Source organism: Ranitomeya variabilis, chromosome 2, assembly GCF_051348905.1.
Source record: "Ranitomeya variabilis isolate aRanVar5 chromosome 2, aRanVar5.hap1, whole genome shotgun sequence".
Taxonomy (NCBI): Eukaryota; Metazoa; Chordata; class Amphibia; order Anura; family Dendrobatidae; genus Ranitomeya; species Ranitomeya variabilis.
This window is the reverse complement of record NC_135233.1, coordinates 342,422,830-342,441,997: the sequence shown is the minus strand read 5'-3', so window position 1 is coordinate 342,441,997 and position 19,168 is coordinate 342,422,830. Positions and strand designations below refer to the sequence as shown.

At 42.3% G+C, this 19,168-nt stretch overlaps 1 protein-coding gene across 18 annotated transcripts in view; it reads right to left on the bottom strand.

Moving 5' to 3' along the window:
• ZNF185 (zinc finger protein 185 with LIM domain) overlaps window positions 1-19,168 on the bottom strand; it is a 138,550-nt gene that overhangs the window by 79,780 nt on the left and 39,602 nt on the right. For all 18 annotated transcript variants that reach the window (XM_077285412.1, XM_077285420.1, XM_077285416.1 and 15 more), the window contains exons 2-6: window positions 8,643-8,778; window positions 7,263-7,334; window positions 6,515-6,586; window positions 1,455-1,538; window positions 120-143 (exon numbers count right to left, since the gene is read on the bottom strand). In XM_077285412.1, the coding sequence (XP_077141527.1) occupies window positions 120-143; window positions 1,455-1,538; window positions 6,515-6,586; window positions 7,263-7,334; window positions 8,643-8,773 (383 nt within the window). In that variant the 5' untranslated portion in view covers window positions 8,774-8,778. The remainder of the gene's footprint in view (window positions 1-119; window positions 144-1,454; window positions 1,539-6,514; window positions 6,587-7,262; window positions 7,335-8,642; window positions 8,779-19,168) is intronic.

Here is a 19,168-nt window from a genome sequence, read left to right as displayed (position 1 = left end):
ACAGAGCTTTGTCATTCCCAACCCATGGACCCATGTGACTATGTATTGTTGTTTTATATTATTATATCAGTTACATATTGTGTTATGTATGACGTTACTGATTATAGAAGAGCACGTACCTGATAATGTAAGATGGCGTCACCCTGCACAGATACAAGAAAACTCAGTTACTCTGCACAAGCCATCTTCTTCTAAACTTTCAAAGATACAATGCACTTTACAAATATAGGAAACTTTGCCATAAATGAATCACAAATCCTGTAACTTACACTACTGCGGGGTGAGATGTCGGATACCAGGGAATATAATGTCAGATAATCGGGTCCCTGGCAGCTTCTCCACACCTGCTGCCCTTTGTATATAGGGGGAGACCTGTCACTCAAGGGCAGCGGGCGGGGAGAAAGCACAAAGGACCCGCCTCTCTGACCAGTCTCCTGTGCAGCGCTCTCCCCTCCAGCTATTAAGCTGTGTTTTTCTCTGAAATGTCGCAGCGTTAAACACATATGGCTGAAATCGTGCAGCCAGTATCTGATAAACGGTGCCCATGGATGGGCCGCATGTAACAGCTGTCAGATTCCCTTTAACTTCCTCCTTTTGGCATCTACAGGCAGTCAGAAATTAATTATTTAAGGGATTACCCTTCCACATTAAATGTGGTGGATAAAGTAGAAATTGATTAAACTTACTAATTTACTTTGATAATCAATGCTCCCCTGCTGCATATCAGCTACATATCTGTGTGCCGCATATGTGTGTGCCATATATCCATGTGCCACATGTCTGCTACCTATCTGCTGCGTATCGGTTACATATCTGTGTGCTGCATATCTTCTACATATCCGTGTGCCACATATCTATGTTCCACATATCCATATCTCGCATATCTCCTGCATATATGGGTGCTGCATATGTGTGTGCCATATATCCATGTGCCGCATGTTGGCTACATATCTATGTGCCGCATATCTTTGGGCCGCATATGTTTATGCCATATATCCATGTGCCGCATATCTGTTACATACCTGTGTGACACATATCTTTCGGCCGCATATGTTTATGTCATATATCCATGTGCCGCATATCAGCTACATATCTGTGTGATGCATATCTTCTACATATCCATGTTCCACATATCCATACCTCGCATATCTGCTGCATATATGGGTGCTGCATATGTGTGTGCAATATATCCATGTGCCGCATGTTGGCTAAATATCCGTGTGCCGCATATCTGCTACATATCTATGTGCCGCATATCTTTCTTTGTGTGGCCATTTTTCCAATTTGTGTTCCTACAACTCATTAGAGCCTAAAGTGACATCAGTTTTGTGACCGGGCCGAGGCTTCAGAAGGAGTAAAAATGGCAAATAACAAGTAAGATGCCTGATTTAATGGTTGACCAATCATGATAATTAATTGTTCAATATCCGCTTGAGTCCTGTTGTGTAACTTACTTGGCACCGGTGGTCGATGATGGCGGGGACGGCTGAGATGTAGATGATGATTTGTTACTTTCATTCGCACTATAGGAGAATTGCCTGGTGAAATAAAGAAAGTATTTATAGCATAATGCTATCACTATGGATAATACCATGGGAGAAAAGTAGTCTTAGGCGAACTGAAGACCGCGCACACGAGGTAGATTTAAGGTGGTTTATTGAAGCCTACGCGTTTCAAGAGCTATCTTGCTCTCTTCTTCAGGGCATATAGTACAAAACACAAATATGGGGTATATTTATACAAAAAGGAAGGGGAGGGGCCCCAAGGCCCTTGTACTATGATACATAAACACCTAATAAAACACATATTTAATAACATATAAAACCATTATTCTTTATTATTTATAACCTAGGAACATTATTTGATATAAATAAAAAATAAATTTAAAATATAAAATTTAAAAATGTAAATAGGCCCTGAAAAAAATAAGTAACCTACTGGGTGTTCGAACCGGGGAACTCTGTATAGAATTATATTGTTTAAGCTATTCTAGTCCTTGCGCCACAGAATACTGGTAAGTTCCTTATCAATTTCTCTTTTGGAGATGAAAACATCTAAAATGTTCTTATGGGCAAAAAAGCTAAATATTGCAAAAAGAACAATATATGCCGTTATAAATTACTTAAAAAATTACATGGTGTTATATTTATTATAAATTATATATAGTTATAAAAATATTAAAATTGTTACAACATGAGTGGTACTAGAGCCATCCCATGGGACCAAAAGAAAAATTGTTATTTGGAGTGAGGCTTAATGATAGGAACCACACTTCAATTAGAGAATTTATTCAGTCACAATAGGTCTGATATTACATTTAGCCCTTCAGGCTCCAGAGAGTTCAAGGTATATATCCAAAAAACCTCTTTCTTATTAAGTGACTGTGTGCGATTAGGGACATGTGCAGGAACGTGATCAATGGGGTGAACATGAAATAGTGAAGGATTGCTGTTATGTGAGATGCTGAAGTGTTTGGAAAGACCATGTTTGAGATAACCTATTTTAATGTTGTGTCGATGGGAATTCATACGGAGGTGCAGTGGTTGTGTTGTCCTGCCAACATATATCTTGTTGCATGGACAAGTAATAATGTAAATAACATAGGAGGTGGTGCAGGTGAAATGGTGACTGATTGGAAAAGGGTGAGGAAAAGAGGAGTGTTTAAATGCTGTATTGGTATGTGCTATGATACCACAGCACAAACATTTCTTGTGAGAGCATTTGAATATACCTGGTTTTAGTAAAGAAGGTGATTTTTTTAAAATATCAGGGAGTCTGCTAGGTGCCAATTTATTTTTCAAGCTGGGTGCTCTCCTAAAAATAATTTTAGGATGTTGCGGCACCAGCTTTCCCAGTATATTATCCTCTCTTACTATGTGCCACAACTCATTGATGGATTTTTTAATGAATTTGTGGTCTGTGCTGAATGTGGTTACAAAACTGCAGGTGTATTCTTCTGGGCTGGCTGCAGGGTCAGCTTTTTCTTTTTTTAGTAACAAATCTTGATTGAAATTTTTATAAACATGTTCAAGTGCTCTATTCACCAACTCTCTGGGGTATTTTTGTGCTAAAAACTTATTTTTTAAAATCTCAGATTGGTCCTTAAAATCACTATCAGAAGAACAATTTTTCCTAATACGCATAAACTGGCTTTTTGGAATGTTACAGAGCCATTTGTCAAGATGGTTGCTATTGTAATGGACATAGCTGTTACTATCTACTTTTTTAAAAAAGTTTTTTGTATGAATCTTTCCATCCACAATGAAAAATGTCACATCTAGATAGTCAATGGCAGTTTTGTTAAAAACAGAAGTAAAACCAAGACCCCAGGGGTTGTTATTGAGCTCTGACATTAAATATTCTGGAGGTTTAAAAGTTGTGTCCCAAATAAAAACAAGATCATCAATATAACGTCCATAAAAAACAATGCAATCAATAAAACCACTATTATAGTTAAAAGAATTCTCAAAGTGACCCATAAATAAATTAGCATATGTAGGCGCTACCCGAGATCCCATCGCTGCACCACGTGTCTGGTGGTACAGTTCACCCAAAAAAGTAAAATAATTATTTTTTAAAATGAACTCCATTCCTGACATTAAAAACTGTTTTTGTTTATCCAATAATCTCGGATCTGTATCCATAAATGATTTCATACTTGCAAGTCCAATTTCATGTTTGATATTTGTATATAGGGAGCACACATCAACTGTAACAAATATATAACTATCTTTCCATTTTATATTTCTAATGAGTTTAATTTAATTTCCATAAAATGGAAAGATAGTTCACTTTTTTGGGTGAACTGTACCACCAGACACGTGGTGCAGCGATGGGATCTCGGGTAGCGCCTACATATGCTAATTTATTTATGGGTCACTTTGAGAATTCTTTTATCTATAATAGTGGTTTTATTGATTGCATTGTTTTTTTATGGACGTTATATTGATGATCTTGTTTTTATTTGGGACACAACTTTTAAACCTCCAGAATATTTAATGTCAGAGCTCAATAACAACCCCTGGGGTCTTGGTTTTACTTCTGTTTTTAACAAAACTGCCATTGACTATCTAGATGTGACATTTTTCATTGTGGATGGAAAGATTCATACAAAAAACTTTTTTAAAAAAGTAGATAGTAACAGCTATGTCCATTACAATAGCAACCATCTTGACAAATGGCTCTGTAACATTCCAAAAAGCCAGTTTATGCGTATTAGGAAAAATTGTTCTTCTGATAGTGATTTTAAGGACCAATCTGAGATTTTAAAAAATAAGTTTTTAGCACAAAAATACCCCAGAGAGTTGGTGAATAGAGCACTTGAACATGTTTATAAAAATTTCAATCAAGATTTGTTACTAAAAAAAGAAAAAGCTGACCCTGCAGCCAGCCCAGAAGAATACACCTGCAGTTTTGTAACCACATTCAGCACAGACCACAAATTCATTAAAAAATCCATCAATGAGTTGTGGCACATAGTAAGAGAGGATAAGATACTAGGTAAGCTGGTGCCACAACATCCTAAAATTATTTTTAGGAGAGCACCCAGCTTGAAAAATAAATTGGCACCTAGCAGACTCCCTGATATTTTAAAAAAATCACCTTCTTCACTAAAACCAGGTATATTCAAATGCTCTCACAAGAAATGTTTGTGCTGTGGTATCATAGCACACACCAGTACAGCATTTAAACACTCCTCTTTTCCTCACCCTTTTCCAATCAGTCACCATTTCACCTGCACCACCTCCTATGTTATTTACATTATTACTTGTCCATGCAACAAGATATATGTTGGTAGGACAACACAACCACTGCACCTCCGTATGAATTCCCATCGACACAACATTAAAATAGGTTACCTCAAACATGGTCTTTCCAAACACTTCAGCATCTCACATAACAGCAATCCTTCACTATTTCATGTTCACCCCATTGATCACGTTCCTGCACATGTCCCTAATCGCACACAGTCACTTAATAAGAAAGAGGTTTTTTGGATATATACCTTGAATTCTCTGGAGCCTGAAGGGCTAAATGTAATATCAGACCTATTGTGACTGAATAAATTCTCTAATTGAAGTGTGGTTCCTATCATTAAGCCTCACTCCAAATAACAATTTTTCTTTGTGTCCCATGGGATGGCTCTAGTACCACTCATGTTGTAACAATTTTAATATTTTTATAACTATATATAATTTATAATAAATATAACACCATGTAATTTTTTAAGTAATTTATAACGGCATATATTGTTCGTTTTGCAATATTTAGCTTTTTTGCCCATAAGAACATTTTAGATGTTTTCATCTCCACAAGAGAAATTGATAAGGAACTTACCAGTATTCTGTGGCGCAAGGACTAGAATAGCTTAAACAATATAATTCTATACAGAGTTCCCCGGTTCGAACACCCAGTAGGTTACTTATTTTTTTCATGGCCTATTTACATTTTTAAATTTTATATTTTAAATTTATTTTTTATTTATATCAAATAATGTTCCTAGGTTATAAATAATAAAGAATAATGTTTTTATATGTTATTAAATATGTGTTTTATTAGGTATTTATGTATCATAGTACAAGGGCCTTGGGGCCCCTCCCCTTCCTTTTTGTATAAATATACCCCATATTTGTGTTTTGTACTATATGCCCTGAAGAAGAGAGCAAGATAGCTCTTGAAACGCGTAGGCTTCAATAAACCACCTTAAATCTACCTCGTGTGCGCGGTCTTCAGTTCGCCTAAGACTATTACCTCCAGCATCCCTTTGGATTCTTGTGGAGACCTGCTGCTACGATTATGCCTTCTTGGGAGTTGTGACCCAGTTTCACAACACCAATAGGTGAGCACATTCCCTACAAAGGACTGTATGTGTGTTTTTTAAACAGTGTGACACATTGGGGGCGCCTTGTTTTTTCTCTTTTTATGGGAGAAAAGTAGAAATACACATTAGATTACAGATAACCTGTCACTTGCCATAAATATGTATTTTTTTACCTGGTGTAAATACCGCTTTTCTCGCGAATCCAGAGATGTTTTTTTTTTCCTGCTTCTCTCCATTCCTGAGATATGGCCTCCTCTTCCATGCATGTTCCACTAGTCTTTTAGCCATTTGGGTGTGGTCATCAAGAAGTCTCCCATTGGATGAGCTTATGACCACACCCACTAGGCTAACAAGCCAAGGTTTACATACAAGGTAGAGAGGACAATATCTCAGGAACGGAGAGGCACAGGAACAAAAGAAAAACATCGCCAGATTCAGGAGTGCAGTGGCATTTACATTAAGTAATGACATAAAACATATCTATGGTGGCTTATTGGGGTACTTGGGCAACAATCTAATGTGCACAGGGACAAACACTGATTGGCTGTGATCATGTGCTGGATGCTTGTAAACATAGATTGAAAGGACTCTTGGCGCGTCAGTGCTGGATCGGTGGAGGAGTACCACGGGTTTTTTTTGGAGGGCGATGATCATGATAAATGAAAATTCTTTCTAAGCCAATCTATTGCGTACTTATTGACTGAATGAACCGGTGGTGATGAAGATGTTGTAATAATCTCTTTAGCTGTAAATGATCCTGAATTCCTAAAAGACAAAAAAAAGAGTATTATAATAATATAACAAAAAGTTAGTAAAGTGAGACCATGATATACCCATCTTCATAACATCCTCGGAAAAGCCCTTAGAGGGCATGTAGAAAGGGGTTGTCTGTTTGAGAAGACGTGCACTGGATCCTAGCATTATAAAGGGCCATCAACCGTGGTTAAAAGGGTTGTCCACCTGTGGCCTATCCCTACGTGGCAGCTAAAGTGGCCATAATATAATTAAAAAATAACATATACTTACTTCCCGGAATGGTGCCACTTCTCTTATACCGTCTCTGTGTCTCCTACTGGTCAAGTGACCACTGCAGCAAATCTCTTGCCAGTAATTGGCTGCAGCTTTCACTCTTTTGTCAGAGTTGACGTCCTCTCTCATGGAATAATGAAAGGCTTCAGTGGTCACGTCACGTAATAATGTTATGTGACCCCTGGGAAAGTTATGCCAACACTCTACAACCGCCGTTGGTCCAGGAGGTAAGTTTATTTGATTTTATAATTTTATTATGGCCACTTTAGCAGTTAAGAAAAGGTTGTCCAGCAGAGGACATCCCATTTAAGCTTCATGATTCTGTTTCAAAGGATTCAGATGTTAATTTTCATTTTCTCTAAATTCCACATCCTTTGTACATCTGTATATTAGTGACTACACATATAATCACCTCTCAGGCTTTGAATCTGGGGTTGGAGACCAAAGGGACTTCCTGCCCTCGAGGGACTTTAGCTGTGGTGATCTAAAAAAAAAAAGAGAGAAATTATATTATAAAAGTATTCAGAAATTGGCCTTATTTCTACGAAGTACATGGATAAAAAAATTCTGAAGCTCTTCCATTTGATGGTATGATCCCAATTAGACTATTAGTACTGCTAGGAAACCAACTTATGGTCACAGACATACATTCTGAACACGTGTGCTTGCTGGGGTCTGTTTGTGTCTGCAGAATTAACTAACTGAAAAGTTGTCAGTGTGTTTTTTTTTCTGGCGGGAGAGTTTAGAGCTTTTTTCTTTGTATTTTTCTGAGGATTTATGATCACAGACCACATCAAAGGTTAGATGAACTTTGTGGTCATAAACCAGAGAAGAGGAGCTCATCTTCAAAAAAGAAATAAGAGTTACGGTATACATTCTCCGGTCAGAATGAGCTGACTGACAGCTTCTCAGTTAAAAGGTTATTCTCAACATGTGCCTTGAACAGCAAAAAGCTCTCAAGTCTGTTCACTTCTTTGTAGCTGGGTGGGCGGGCGCTCCTCCTTAAATGACAGTTCTAGTTAAGTGGCATCATCCTTCTGTTGAGCTTATCCTGCTACTGTGGTACACTCAGATGTAACAGTGCTTGTTCTGAAGTCTACAGTGTCATCACTATATTTGCATATATGCCTTTGAACAAGCACATGTGAAAGGGAAAGTGAGAATGGGCAGTCTATAGTAAAACTGCTTTGGAAACACTGACAGGTGGTGGCTTGTGTCTTGTGATTTTTCAGGAATGATAGCAACTCTGGATCAGAAGTTGACAGGGAGGGAGAGGTGAGCAGCTGTTCAACTGCTGTATAGCAATTAATGGGCTGTAGAGAGTTGACTAGGATTTCAGGAGTTAACTCCTGTCCTGGAATATATCTATTGTGCACACTCAACCAGGTTCTGGTGGTCAATTTCCTTGTCAATGAGTTATAAGGAATGTAAGACAAAGCTCTCATAGTATATAGAAAAAGCAAGTAAATTGGAAACTTGTTTATTTTCATGCTGTTTAACTATTTCATAAAATGAGAATACACTAGGGAAGTGCAGGGAAGCAATGAGCCTTTAAAATTCAAACAGTGCAAATTGTTTAATGAAACCCAATTGTAAAAATGATTTTTAACCCCAAATATATGTATTAATTTTAAAAAAAATGTACCCAAAGGCGTCCATATCTATTAAGGCCTTCTTCATGTATACTTCATGTCGATGAAGGTTAAATTACTGTATGTAATCTGAAAGGTGATGAAATTACGATGTACTAATTTTGTCGTAACATTCAAAAAAAACAGTAAGAACTTCTTACATCGGGCTTGGGATTTCATCTCTCTCATCTTCTGAGTTTTGTTGATTTATCCAGCTCTTGTCCTTCTTGTATGTTGTCCGCACTTTCATCTGTTTTAGGATGTTCTTTCTCTCAGCTTCTGAGGCACTCATCTCTTCTGTAAGGAAAACCAAATATGCGATAGTATGATCTCTGAACATATTGGGAAGGTGACTCATTACCTGTTGGTTATATGTTCACATCCTGAGATCTTTACATACCACCTTTAAACTGATAGCCTCCTCCAATTGCTGCTGCTCCACTGATTCTGGAAGTTTTCCTTTTTTCTTCTTTGCCCCTCCATTCCAAAGTTATGCCAATTTCCCCCTCCTCCGGTAATAATGATGCAAATGTTCCCTTCATCAACTCGGTATATGCCACAGAACTTCTTTGTGGGCGTTGACTTTTTCTCCTCTGACACTGGCCAATCAAAACACAGCTCCAGCATAGAGAGGAGAAAAATGAGGGGGAGAAGTTCTGTGCTATGCACCTGGGGGCATAACTTTGTAACAGAAGGTCACAGAAGAAAAACAAAAAGTGTTCCAGGATCAGAAAAGCTGACTAGCTGTGAGCTAGTGTTATTATTCTGGGAAGGAACTAAAATCATAAAGGTTCTTAGTCAATTAATAACAGCTCACAGCTGTCTGAGAAGCCTTTTCTAGTTATTAAAAATGGGGGTCCCCGGAAAAATGACCTAGGATCCCCCCTATTTTTAATAACCAGCTGAGGGAAAGCAAACAGCTGAGGGCTGGTGTTATTATTCTGGGAAGGGGCAAATATCCATAAATGTTCCCAGCCTATTAATATGAGCTTACAGCTCTCTACGCAGACTGTACTGGTTATTACAATTGGGGGACCCCAAAAAGATTACATGGGGTCATCCCTATATTTAAAAACCAGCAAAGGCTTAGCAGACATCTGCAGGCTGATATTAATAGGCTGGTAAGAGGCTATGGATATTAGCTCCCTCACAGACTAATAACACCAGCCCTCAGCTGCCTCAGAAGTGCTAACTTAATTTCCACTAATTTCTTGAGGTTGTTTTTGCTAAATCCATCATACAATTTCACAAATATGTGTCTTTTTATTTAGTGCTAATTTTCCTGTGGTTGATGCTCACAGTGTTATGTAGAGCTGCCTAAAGGCACACCCCCAGAGAACCACGTTCCCTTGGTAAAGACCATAAAATTGGCACTAAATAAAAAGGCCCAAAATCTCAGGAACCAAAGGATGGATTGAGAAACAAAACAGTATACTCAGAGGAGCAGTGGGAATAAAATAAGAGCAAAAACTGCAAACTGCCCACTTTTGAACTGGCGACAGGTCTTATTTCTCTGTACACTCAGAGCAGTGCCTGAACCAGGGCTGGTGCAGCCCCCCGTGACTGAAACAGTAACACTGCTGGGGAGAATAAAGTTCATTTTCACCGCTACAGCGTTCGGCTATGTTCAGGCACTGGCCAGCATTATAATGCTATTAACCTGCAGATTAAACCCATATGCGCAGGTTAATAGCGTTTTTTTTCTGGTAACAACTTCCTTTTTATTATTATTATTATTTATATAGCACCATTGATTCCATGGTGCTGTACATGAGAAGGGATTGCACACAAAATAGAAATATCACTTACAGTAGACAAACTAACAATGACAGACTGGTACAGAGGGAAGAGGACCCTGCCTTTGTGGGCTTACACTCTACAGGATGATGAGGAAGGAGACAGTAGGTTGGGGGGTTGCAGTGGGTCAGGTGGTTTGAGATGGCAGTGCGGTTATAGCAGATTGTAAGCTTTCTTGAGGAAATTGGCTTTCAGGTTCCCGTCTGAAGGATCCGAATGTGTTGGCTAATCAAACGTGTTGGGGCACAGAATTCCAGAGGATGGGGTATTTTCAGGAGAAGTCTTGGAGGCAATTGGATGAAGAACGAATAAGTGTGGAGGCGAGAAGGAGGCCTAGGGGGGATTGCAGATTATGTGAGGTAAGATATTGGGAGATTAGTTAGGATATGTAAGGAGGAGAAGGGTTATGGACAGCTTTGTAGGTCAGTGTTAGTAGCTGGCACTGGATGGTTGGGGAATTTTGAACCAATGAAGGGAATTGCAAAGAAGGAAGCAGGGATACAGTGAGGAGAGAGATGAATTAGTCAGGCAGCAGAGTTAAGGATAGGCTGGATAGGTGTGAGAGTGTTAGAAGGTAGGCCACAAAGAAGGATGTTGCAGTATTCGAGGTGGGAAATGATGAGGGCATGCACAAGCATTTTAGTATATTGAGGGTTGAGGAAAGGACGCATTCTGGAAATGTTTTGGATCTGGAGGCGACAGGAAGCAGCGAGAGTTGGATGTTTGAAGGACAGGGCAGAGTCAGGGGTTACTCCAAGGCAGCGGATTTCCGGTACAGGGGAAAGCATGATGTCATTTATTGTGATAGATAGATCAGGTGGGGAATATACGCAAGATGGAGGAAAGATAATGATTTCAGATTTGTCTATATTGAGTTTGAGGAAACAAGAGAAGAAGGAGGATATGGCTGATAGACACTCTGGGATTATGGAGAGCAGAGAGGCGACGTCTTGGCCAGAGAGGTAGATCTGGGAGTCATCAGCATACGGATGGTACTGGAAGCCATAGGAGTTTATGAGTTGTCCCAGGCCAAGGGTATAGATCGAGAAGAGAAGGGTTCTAGAACAGAGCCTTGAGGGACTTCAACAGAGAGAGGGTGGGATGAGGAGGTAGTGTGGGAGTAGGGGACGCTAAATGTTCAGTTGGTAAGGTATGAGAAGATCCAGGAGAGGGCAAGGTCTTAGATGCCAAAGCAAGAGAGGAACTGTAGTAGGATGCATTGGTCGTTCCCTTTAAGTATGTTCAAGCTGGAGCATCACTTTCAGTTGAAAGTTACATTATCTCAATTGAGAATATGATTAATGTCATAATAACTTGCTAAACTTGTTGGTCACACTGGATTTTAATCAACAAATTAACAGCTCATTACACAATGGGTGTTTTTCTCCAATTGCTCTCGATTGTATACGTCCATTAAACCAATATAATAATGAAATAATTTGTGTTCTATGCCTCACTAACTATGAATCAATAGCACAATCATTTAGTGTAGATTTTGGGGAACTAAAATTAGAAAATATTCTTTTTCCATTTTTTTACTTTTGTATTTACTTTTGACAATAATTCACCTAAAAGATAAGGAAAAAAACTATGAAACACTATGCCAATTATTGGGGGGGTGCTGAAAGTAGCTTCAATTCTTTCTAAAAGCATTCTAAAATCAAAAAGGACTAAACCACATAAATGAGGCTGAACATTTTTTCATCAGCCTCAATTTTTTAAATTGCTGTCTAAAATTCCATAATAACTCCATGTATATTGACTAATGTCAGACAAGTTCTGTAACTAAACAACTTGAGACACAACCTCAAGATGGCCAAACCCATCGCTCCAGAAGACCCTGCATTTTTAAATTGGTGTAAATAGGTACATTTCCAATGCTGAAGATCTAATATGCCAATCACAAAGCCTGAACTTGAGTCTTTTATATAGACCATCACATGAAGAGCAGTGGAGAACATTGGAATTTGAACGCAAGACCCAAAGTGGAAAAAAGGCCATGGGTAAGCATTTTTCTTAATTTTTCTCAATAAAGTCATTTTTTAACTTTTATAATATTGTCAAATTCTCCACTTGGTACCCAGGGCTTCCCACTTCTACACTGCTAAATACAAGGCAACAAGGCAACTTCTTATGGTCTGCAATTTTCAACATGAGACTTCCAGAAAAAAAGATCTGCCTCATTCAGTCTCATACTTACAAAATCATGCCTCAACCATGGGTATTACTGTCATTAATGAAGACTCGGATTCGGCATCCTACTTTTTCGTCTTCCAAGGTTGATTCATTAACGACTGAGTTATTTTCAGCAGTTTTATGAATGAATGAATGAATGAATCAGAGAGTTCATCCACTGTTACATAACGATGACAACATTTCACATAAACCCATCCATTGTCTATTCTTACTTGACGAGCATCAAGGTCAAGATGTCTACTATCATTGATTTCATTTTCTCTGCCGTTTAAGTAATATTTACCAGAGGCAAAATGTATTCATGGCCCTTTGTGTGTATCACAGTCACAACAATTGTTAATGCAAAAGGTACGAATTGGGCTTTTTGTGGGAAAAAAATTCCAGTAAGTACAGGTTTTAGGCCGTGAAATGATGTCCAAGCCTAAAAATTTATGGTCATTTTTGGGACACTTTAAATGGTGCTATCAAGACTAACAAACACTAGGAAATGTGACATCTAGTCAATGGTTGAATAATGTTAGATACTGTATGTTGGAGAATTTTTCGTCGATGTTTAAGTGCTTTTCGTTGCAAGAATTATTGATGGACTTTGGGAACCTTGGGCACACTGGAGAAAATAATCCTTAAGGCTTCCTATGGGTCTATGCAGAACACTGGCATGTCTACTTGTATCTGTGTCCTAGATGATCCTTTCATTGCACAAATTTGTAATAAATTTCTGTCTCTAGCAGAAAGTGATTGGTTCTCTTCAAATGGGATTGTCTTACCTGGACCTTTGGGTCTCATTTTCCTTTTTTTTTCCAGAACTTGGAAAGAGTGACATTTTGATAGACCAGTTGATCCATAAAAATAAGAGGTTGACTGTTCCCCAAACAAATGCACAATTTTCAGTCTGGTCACTGTGTTGGACTATAACATCACACCTATAGGATATCTAAAGAAATGCTTGTATCCCTTGTGTACACATGCATGGTGATCACCAGACAAACAAGCAAAGGCTCCTATGTGGGTTGATCCCATCTTTTATGCAAGCCTAGAGGCCCACTTAGATGAGCAGATATTTGTGACCTTAGCATTTCTAGAAACACACCTTCCTGTCCAAATAGGCCGACAATCACCAAACAAACAATTAAAATTCTTCTTCATCTGGTAAGAGAATCTTAATGCTGACACAAAGGGTTTGTTCATTACCCAGACAACCCTTTTTTAAATGAAGCAGTAACTCTTGTAAAATAAGAAATAACATACGGTATACTCATCTCGCATACTTGCGTCATTCTAGCAATGTCAATGCCGGGTCTCATGAGTCTCACAAGACATTGTTATGCCACGTGAGCCCGCCAGCCAATCAATGGCTGCTATTGGATTGATGCGCTATCACGTCTTCCACTAATTTGACATTCATTCCAGGAAAATGAAAGCTCAGGATCCCAAAGGTGGCCACTGTTTTGCTAGAGGGCTAACATGGCATAACAATGTCACGCGAGCTCCAAGAGAACCGGTGCGGACATCATTGGAATGGTGGAGCTGAGTATTATTTTTATTTTACAAGGGGGACTAATTAATTTAAAAACATAGCTGTATAGTTAAGAGGACAACCCCTTTAAAATTCCTAGTTATCGAAAACGAATTTTCACATGTAAACAGGAGATGTTCTGCCGATAACATGACATAATATGCGCAAGAATAGTTTTAGCTATTGTCCTGTGAGCACAGAATTGAGTTCCGATTGTGTAAGTGCAGCGCCCCAGAGTCCTGGTCGTTGCAGTACTGTGGCTCCGCCACTATGGGGAGCTGTGGTGCGTCTGATGGCACTGAAGGAGTTCATCTGACCAGGTATCACAGACACCAATACATTTCACAGCTGGGCCTCCGGGGGGAGCTAAGGGTGCTATTCATTAGGCCACTCCCCACCATAGTGGGTAAACTGGGGGTCAGGCAGGAAGTTAGATCAGAAAGCTGACTGGGTTGGAACCAGGCAACACCTTGTGGCAGAGGGTGTTGTGGGGGAAGATACAGTAGGGTCTCTGTCAGGGGTGGGATCCTGACAGAGGCTTGGCAACAAGAAAGAACGTTACGGGACCGTGCCTGCTCCGGGTAGCGGCAGTCCCCAAGGAAGGATTAGAAGCGAGATAGATTGTGCTGAGTGAGAAACGAGATCACGCAAAGGAGAAATACCAGTAGGAGTCGTGCTGTAAGACCGAAGCAACATCCTACTGAGGCGCACTACCGGTGGCCGGAACGCCGAGGGAGTAGAATAATATTCAGCTTCAAGCAATACTCCAAACCGCGGCAGGACAGTCAGTCTAAGGCGGGCTGTCTAACACATATCACCTATGCAGTCTTGGGGGGCAACTTGTGGAGAGGGGCGACTCTAGGGTCCCGGAAGAGCTCCGAGCCTACCCGTCAAACGGGTGCCGTCCCAACCAGAACATCAGGGAGGGACGGAGGATTAGCAGAACATCATCTAATCGAGTTGTGAGGGAACATCAGAAACAGACACAACAGTTGTGGGGTACTTTCCGTAAGCACAGCAGGGAAGGACCACAACACATAGCGCTAGTAGGAAGGCTCCGATTTCCACCTGTGAAGAGAACTCTGGAGGTGCCATTGGACCGGCCGGACTTGCGCAGCCTGGTGAACCGTGTTCCGGACTGAGGACCCAGAGATCTTCAGTAAAGAGGTAAAGAGACTGCAACCTGGTGTCATCGTTATTTACTGCACCGCACCACCACAGCATCCCCACCATCATCCACACCTATTATTCACTGTGCGCCCCACGGCAGGGTCACGGACCGGGGCCTAGCCGCCGTGACAACCCCAGAGCAGAGACTCAGAGGCCCGGTACCGGGTACCCCTCGGCCCTGCGGCAGTGGGGGGCGCTACAACTTGGCGTCACGAACAGGATCTACTTAAGCCTGAAGAATCGGGTCATGTGTGCCTTGGAACTGTGATTTATGGTGCTTGGACTGTACTTTATTGCAAGGACTGTGCTGCGCCATTTGCCGCCAAAATCCGCCGCCATTGCAGCGCTGAGGAGAGCGCAGCAAGAGAAGAGGGGCGTGAAGTGGGCGTAGGCAAGCTGGAGAGCGCGAACAGCAATGGCCGCCCAGTCCAAATATTTCTGTGTCCTGAGGACGTGCCCGTCAACAGCTGAGGTCCGCCTCCTGATCCTGTTTGGAGGGTGGAGACCATGGAGACGGGGCCGCCCACGAAAGAGACCGCGGGAAGAAGACATTGGAGAGGAGACAAAGATGGCGACGCCGGAGGCACCGCGCGGGAATGGTCGAACCCGGAGAGAGGCTGGACAGCCCGAGGTGGCTCTGGATACGCCGTCACTGCGGGAGCTGACCCTGACGGAGCCAGCGATGGGCTGACCCCCCCGGCCGCCGTCGGAAGAGTGTATGGCCGCAGCCGAGGCCCGGCGGATCGCTGCCCGCCTGGAGGCCGATGCCCGTGTGACTGCTCGGCTGGGCCAGCCCACGGAGGTCTGCTTGTCTCCGATGTCCCCTGCTCCTCTCAACCCGGTCGCGGCTGAAAGTGCGCCGCAGACACCGGGCCTGAAGCTTATGCCTGAGGCCGAGCACCTGCGGCGCTTGATGGCTGCATGGCGAGCCCGACCACAACCGGTAACCCAGGTTGACTTAACCACTGTCGAGGAGCCCCCCTTGTCCCACTGGGGTGTAGTGGTCTCCTTCAACCCCCGACATGGGCGCGGGGTTATCCAGGAGATCGGGGAGCCGCTACAAGTTCACGTGGACCGAGAGGAGGTGGAACCTTGCAGTGGAAGGTTTGATCGCGACCTGGAGCCGGGTGATGCCGTCACTTACACCAGGTGGAGGAGAGCAACCGGCGAAGCAGGCTGGATGGCGCGGGGCGTCCAGCGGTGCGTTGCGCTCCAGGCCGCCGCTGCAGCTCCCGAAAATAAATTTCCCGCCAAAAAGACAACGGAACCTGATCCTGTGGAGCAGCGAGGGACCCGGACCTATCGTGCACCGTGGGGGCATGCTGGATCCTCGGTAAAAAGAACCTCCCGGCGAGGGATCCTGTCGTTGTTGGGGCGGGACCCGATCCTTGAACCAGCAGGACGACCCGTTGGCCTGGTGATGCCCGGGAGGAAACCACCTTCCTCCCCGAAGAACGAGTAAGCATAATGCTTTAAAGATGTACATAGTTTTTAATTGTTTGTCTCCTGATTTTTGCTGTTGAACCCGTCCAGGGTTAACTCTTAAGGGGATCCTTCTGTGGACCTGGGATCCCTATTGTTTTGCTTTTGTTTGTTTTTTTCTAAAGTTTGCACAAAGTTTACAGAACTGCTGAAATCATGAACAGTGCATGATCCGAACTTCTTGTATATAGTTTGCACCTTATTAAAGGCGCTCCCTACTGGTTTTACTTAAAGAAGGACTCTTTGTGAAGATACCACACTGGAACCTTTGCTGAGTAAGGACTGGTAGCTTGAGAAGGCGTGCTACCTCATAAAGACTTGGTCCCCTCTTAAAGGGGATGTTCATTTGTTGCGCTTAAACTGTGATATTGCTTAAGATAGGAAGCAATAATGTCTTGACCAAAGAAAGAGATGATAATGTCAACATGGGAAAGTTATATGTATTTAATTAGTTAATTGTGAAGAAATACTGATGATGTTCTCTGAGAAGAAAAAGTTGAAAGATAGAAGAAGGATGCAGTGGGCCCGTAGGGATAGACGTGGTGTCCAGCATGCATGATAGAAAGAAAGATAATGAGAAGGCTTAATGTTCAATAGAAAATGTTTTGATAATGTTGATAGATAGTTAGGATAGAAGGTAAACCCTGAGTCCTCATAGGAGTCATGTAGAGATGGCTCAGTGCTCTTAAACTGAAAGTAATGTTATGTTCTATACTGTGTATAGTAGTTGAAAAGGCAGTAGGCCCTGGCTGAACGGGGCGGTCCTGTAATTGAAAGGAGAGGCAGAAGGTCTGGTGCCGATAGGACAGGCGGTCCTGCAGATCTAAAGAAGGAGAATGAAAAAGTTAAATTACCTTATAATGTGATTATAGGAAGGTCTTTAGTGGATACAGAGTGTATGTCCTTAAAGGCAATGTTAAATTATTGTTCAACAATTTTGCATTTAGTAGAATACCCGGTTGGGTAACAGGAGTTATTTATAGCCTGTAATTTATAATGTTAACCATGTTTGTAACGTTCAAGTGTCCTTACCTCCCATAAAGGGAAGCCTGTTCAAGTATACTTATTGTTATTGCACTCAACAAAACTGTATGTCTTTTTGCTAACTTGTATTGTTGTTTTCTTCCCAGTCCCGGAGTACTGTGTTTAACCAGGGGGGAGTGCAGCGCCCCAGAGTCCTGGTCGTTGCAGTACTGTGGCTCCGCCACTATGGGGAGCTGTGGTGCGTCTGATGGCACTGAAGGAGTTCATCTGACCAGGTATCACAGACACCAATACATTTCACAGCTGGGCCTCCGGGGGGAGCTAAGGGTGCTATTCATTAGGCCACTCCCCACCATAGTGGGTAAACTGCGGGTCAGGCAGGAAGTTAGATCAGAAAGCTGACTGGGTTGGAACCAGGCAACACCTTGTGGCAGAGGGTGTTGTGGGGGAAGATACAGTAGGGTCTCTGTCAGGGGTGGGATCCTGACAGAGGCTTGGCAACAAGAAAGAACGTTACGGGACCGTGCCTGCTCCGGGTAGCGGCAGTCCCCAAGGAAGGATTAGAAGCGAGATAGATTGTGCTGAGTGAGAAACGAGATCACGCAAAGGAGAAATACCAGTAGGAGTCGTGCTGTAAGACCGAAGCAACATCCTACTGAGGCGCACTACCGGTGGCCGGAACGCCGAGGGAGTAGAATAATATTCAGCTTCAAGCAATACTCCAAACCGCGGCAGGACAGTCAGTCTAAGGCGGGCTGTCTAACACATATCACCTATGCAGTCTTGGGGGGCAACTTGTGGAGAGGGGCGACTCTAGGGTCCCGGAAGAGCTCCGAGCCTACCCGTCAAACGGGTGCCGTCCCAACCAGAACATCAGGGAGGGACGGAGGATTAGCAGAACATCATCTAATCGAGTTGTGAGGGAACATCAGAAACAGACACAACAGTTGTGGGGTACTTTCCGTAAGCACAGCAGGGAAGGACCACAACACATAGCGCTAGTAGGAAGGCACCGATTTCCACCTGTGAAGAGAACTCTGGAGGTGCCATTGGACCGGCCGGACTTGCGCAGCCTGGTGAACCGTGTTCCGGACTGAGGACCCAGAGATCTTTAGTAAAGAGGTAAAGAGACTGCAACCTGGTGTCCTCGTTATTTACTGCACCGCACCACCACAGCATCCCCACCATCATCCACACCTATTATTCACTGTGCGCCCCACGGCAGGGTCACGGACCGGGGCCTAGCCGCCGTGACAACCCCAGAGCAGAGACTCAGAGGCCCGGTACCGGGTACCCCTCGGCCCTGCAGCAGTGGGGGGCGCTACATAAACAGGCCAGTAAATGACCACGGATTGGTTTGCCGGTAGCCGATTGTCGGTCATTTTTAACGGCTGCAGTGGGCATTACAATGAATATTGGTTGGCAGCACATGTATATATGGGATGATCTGGTGAGAATAAGCAAATTTTACTGGAACTAACCATCATAGTAATTATTGTTATATCATACGGGAAGTGTAACAAGTGTCATTCGGCATATTGT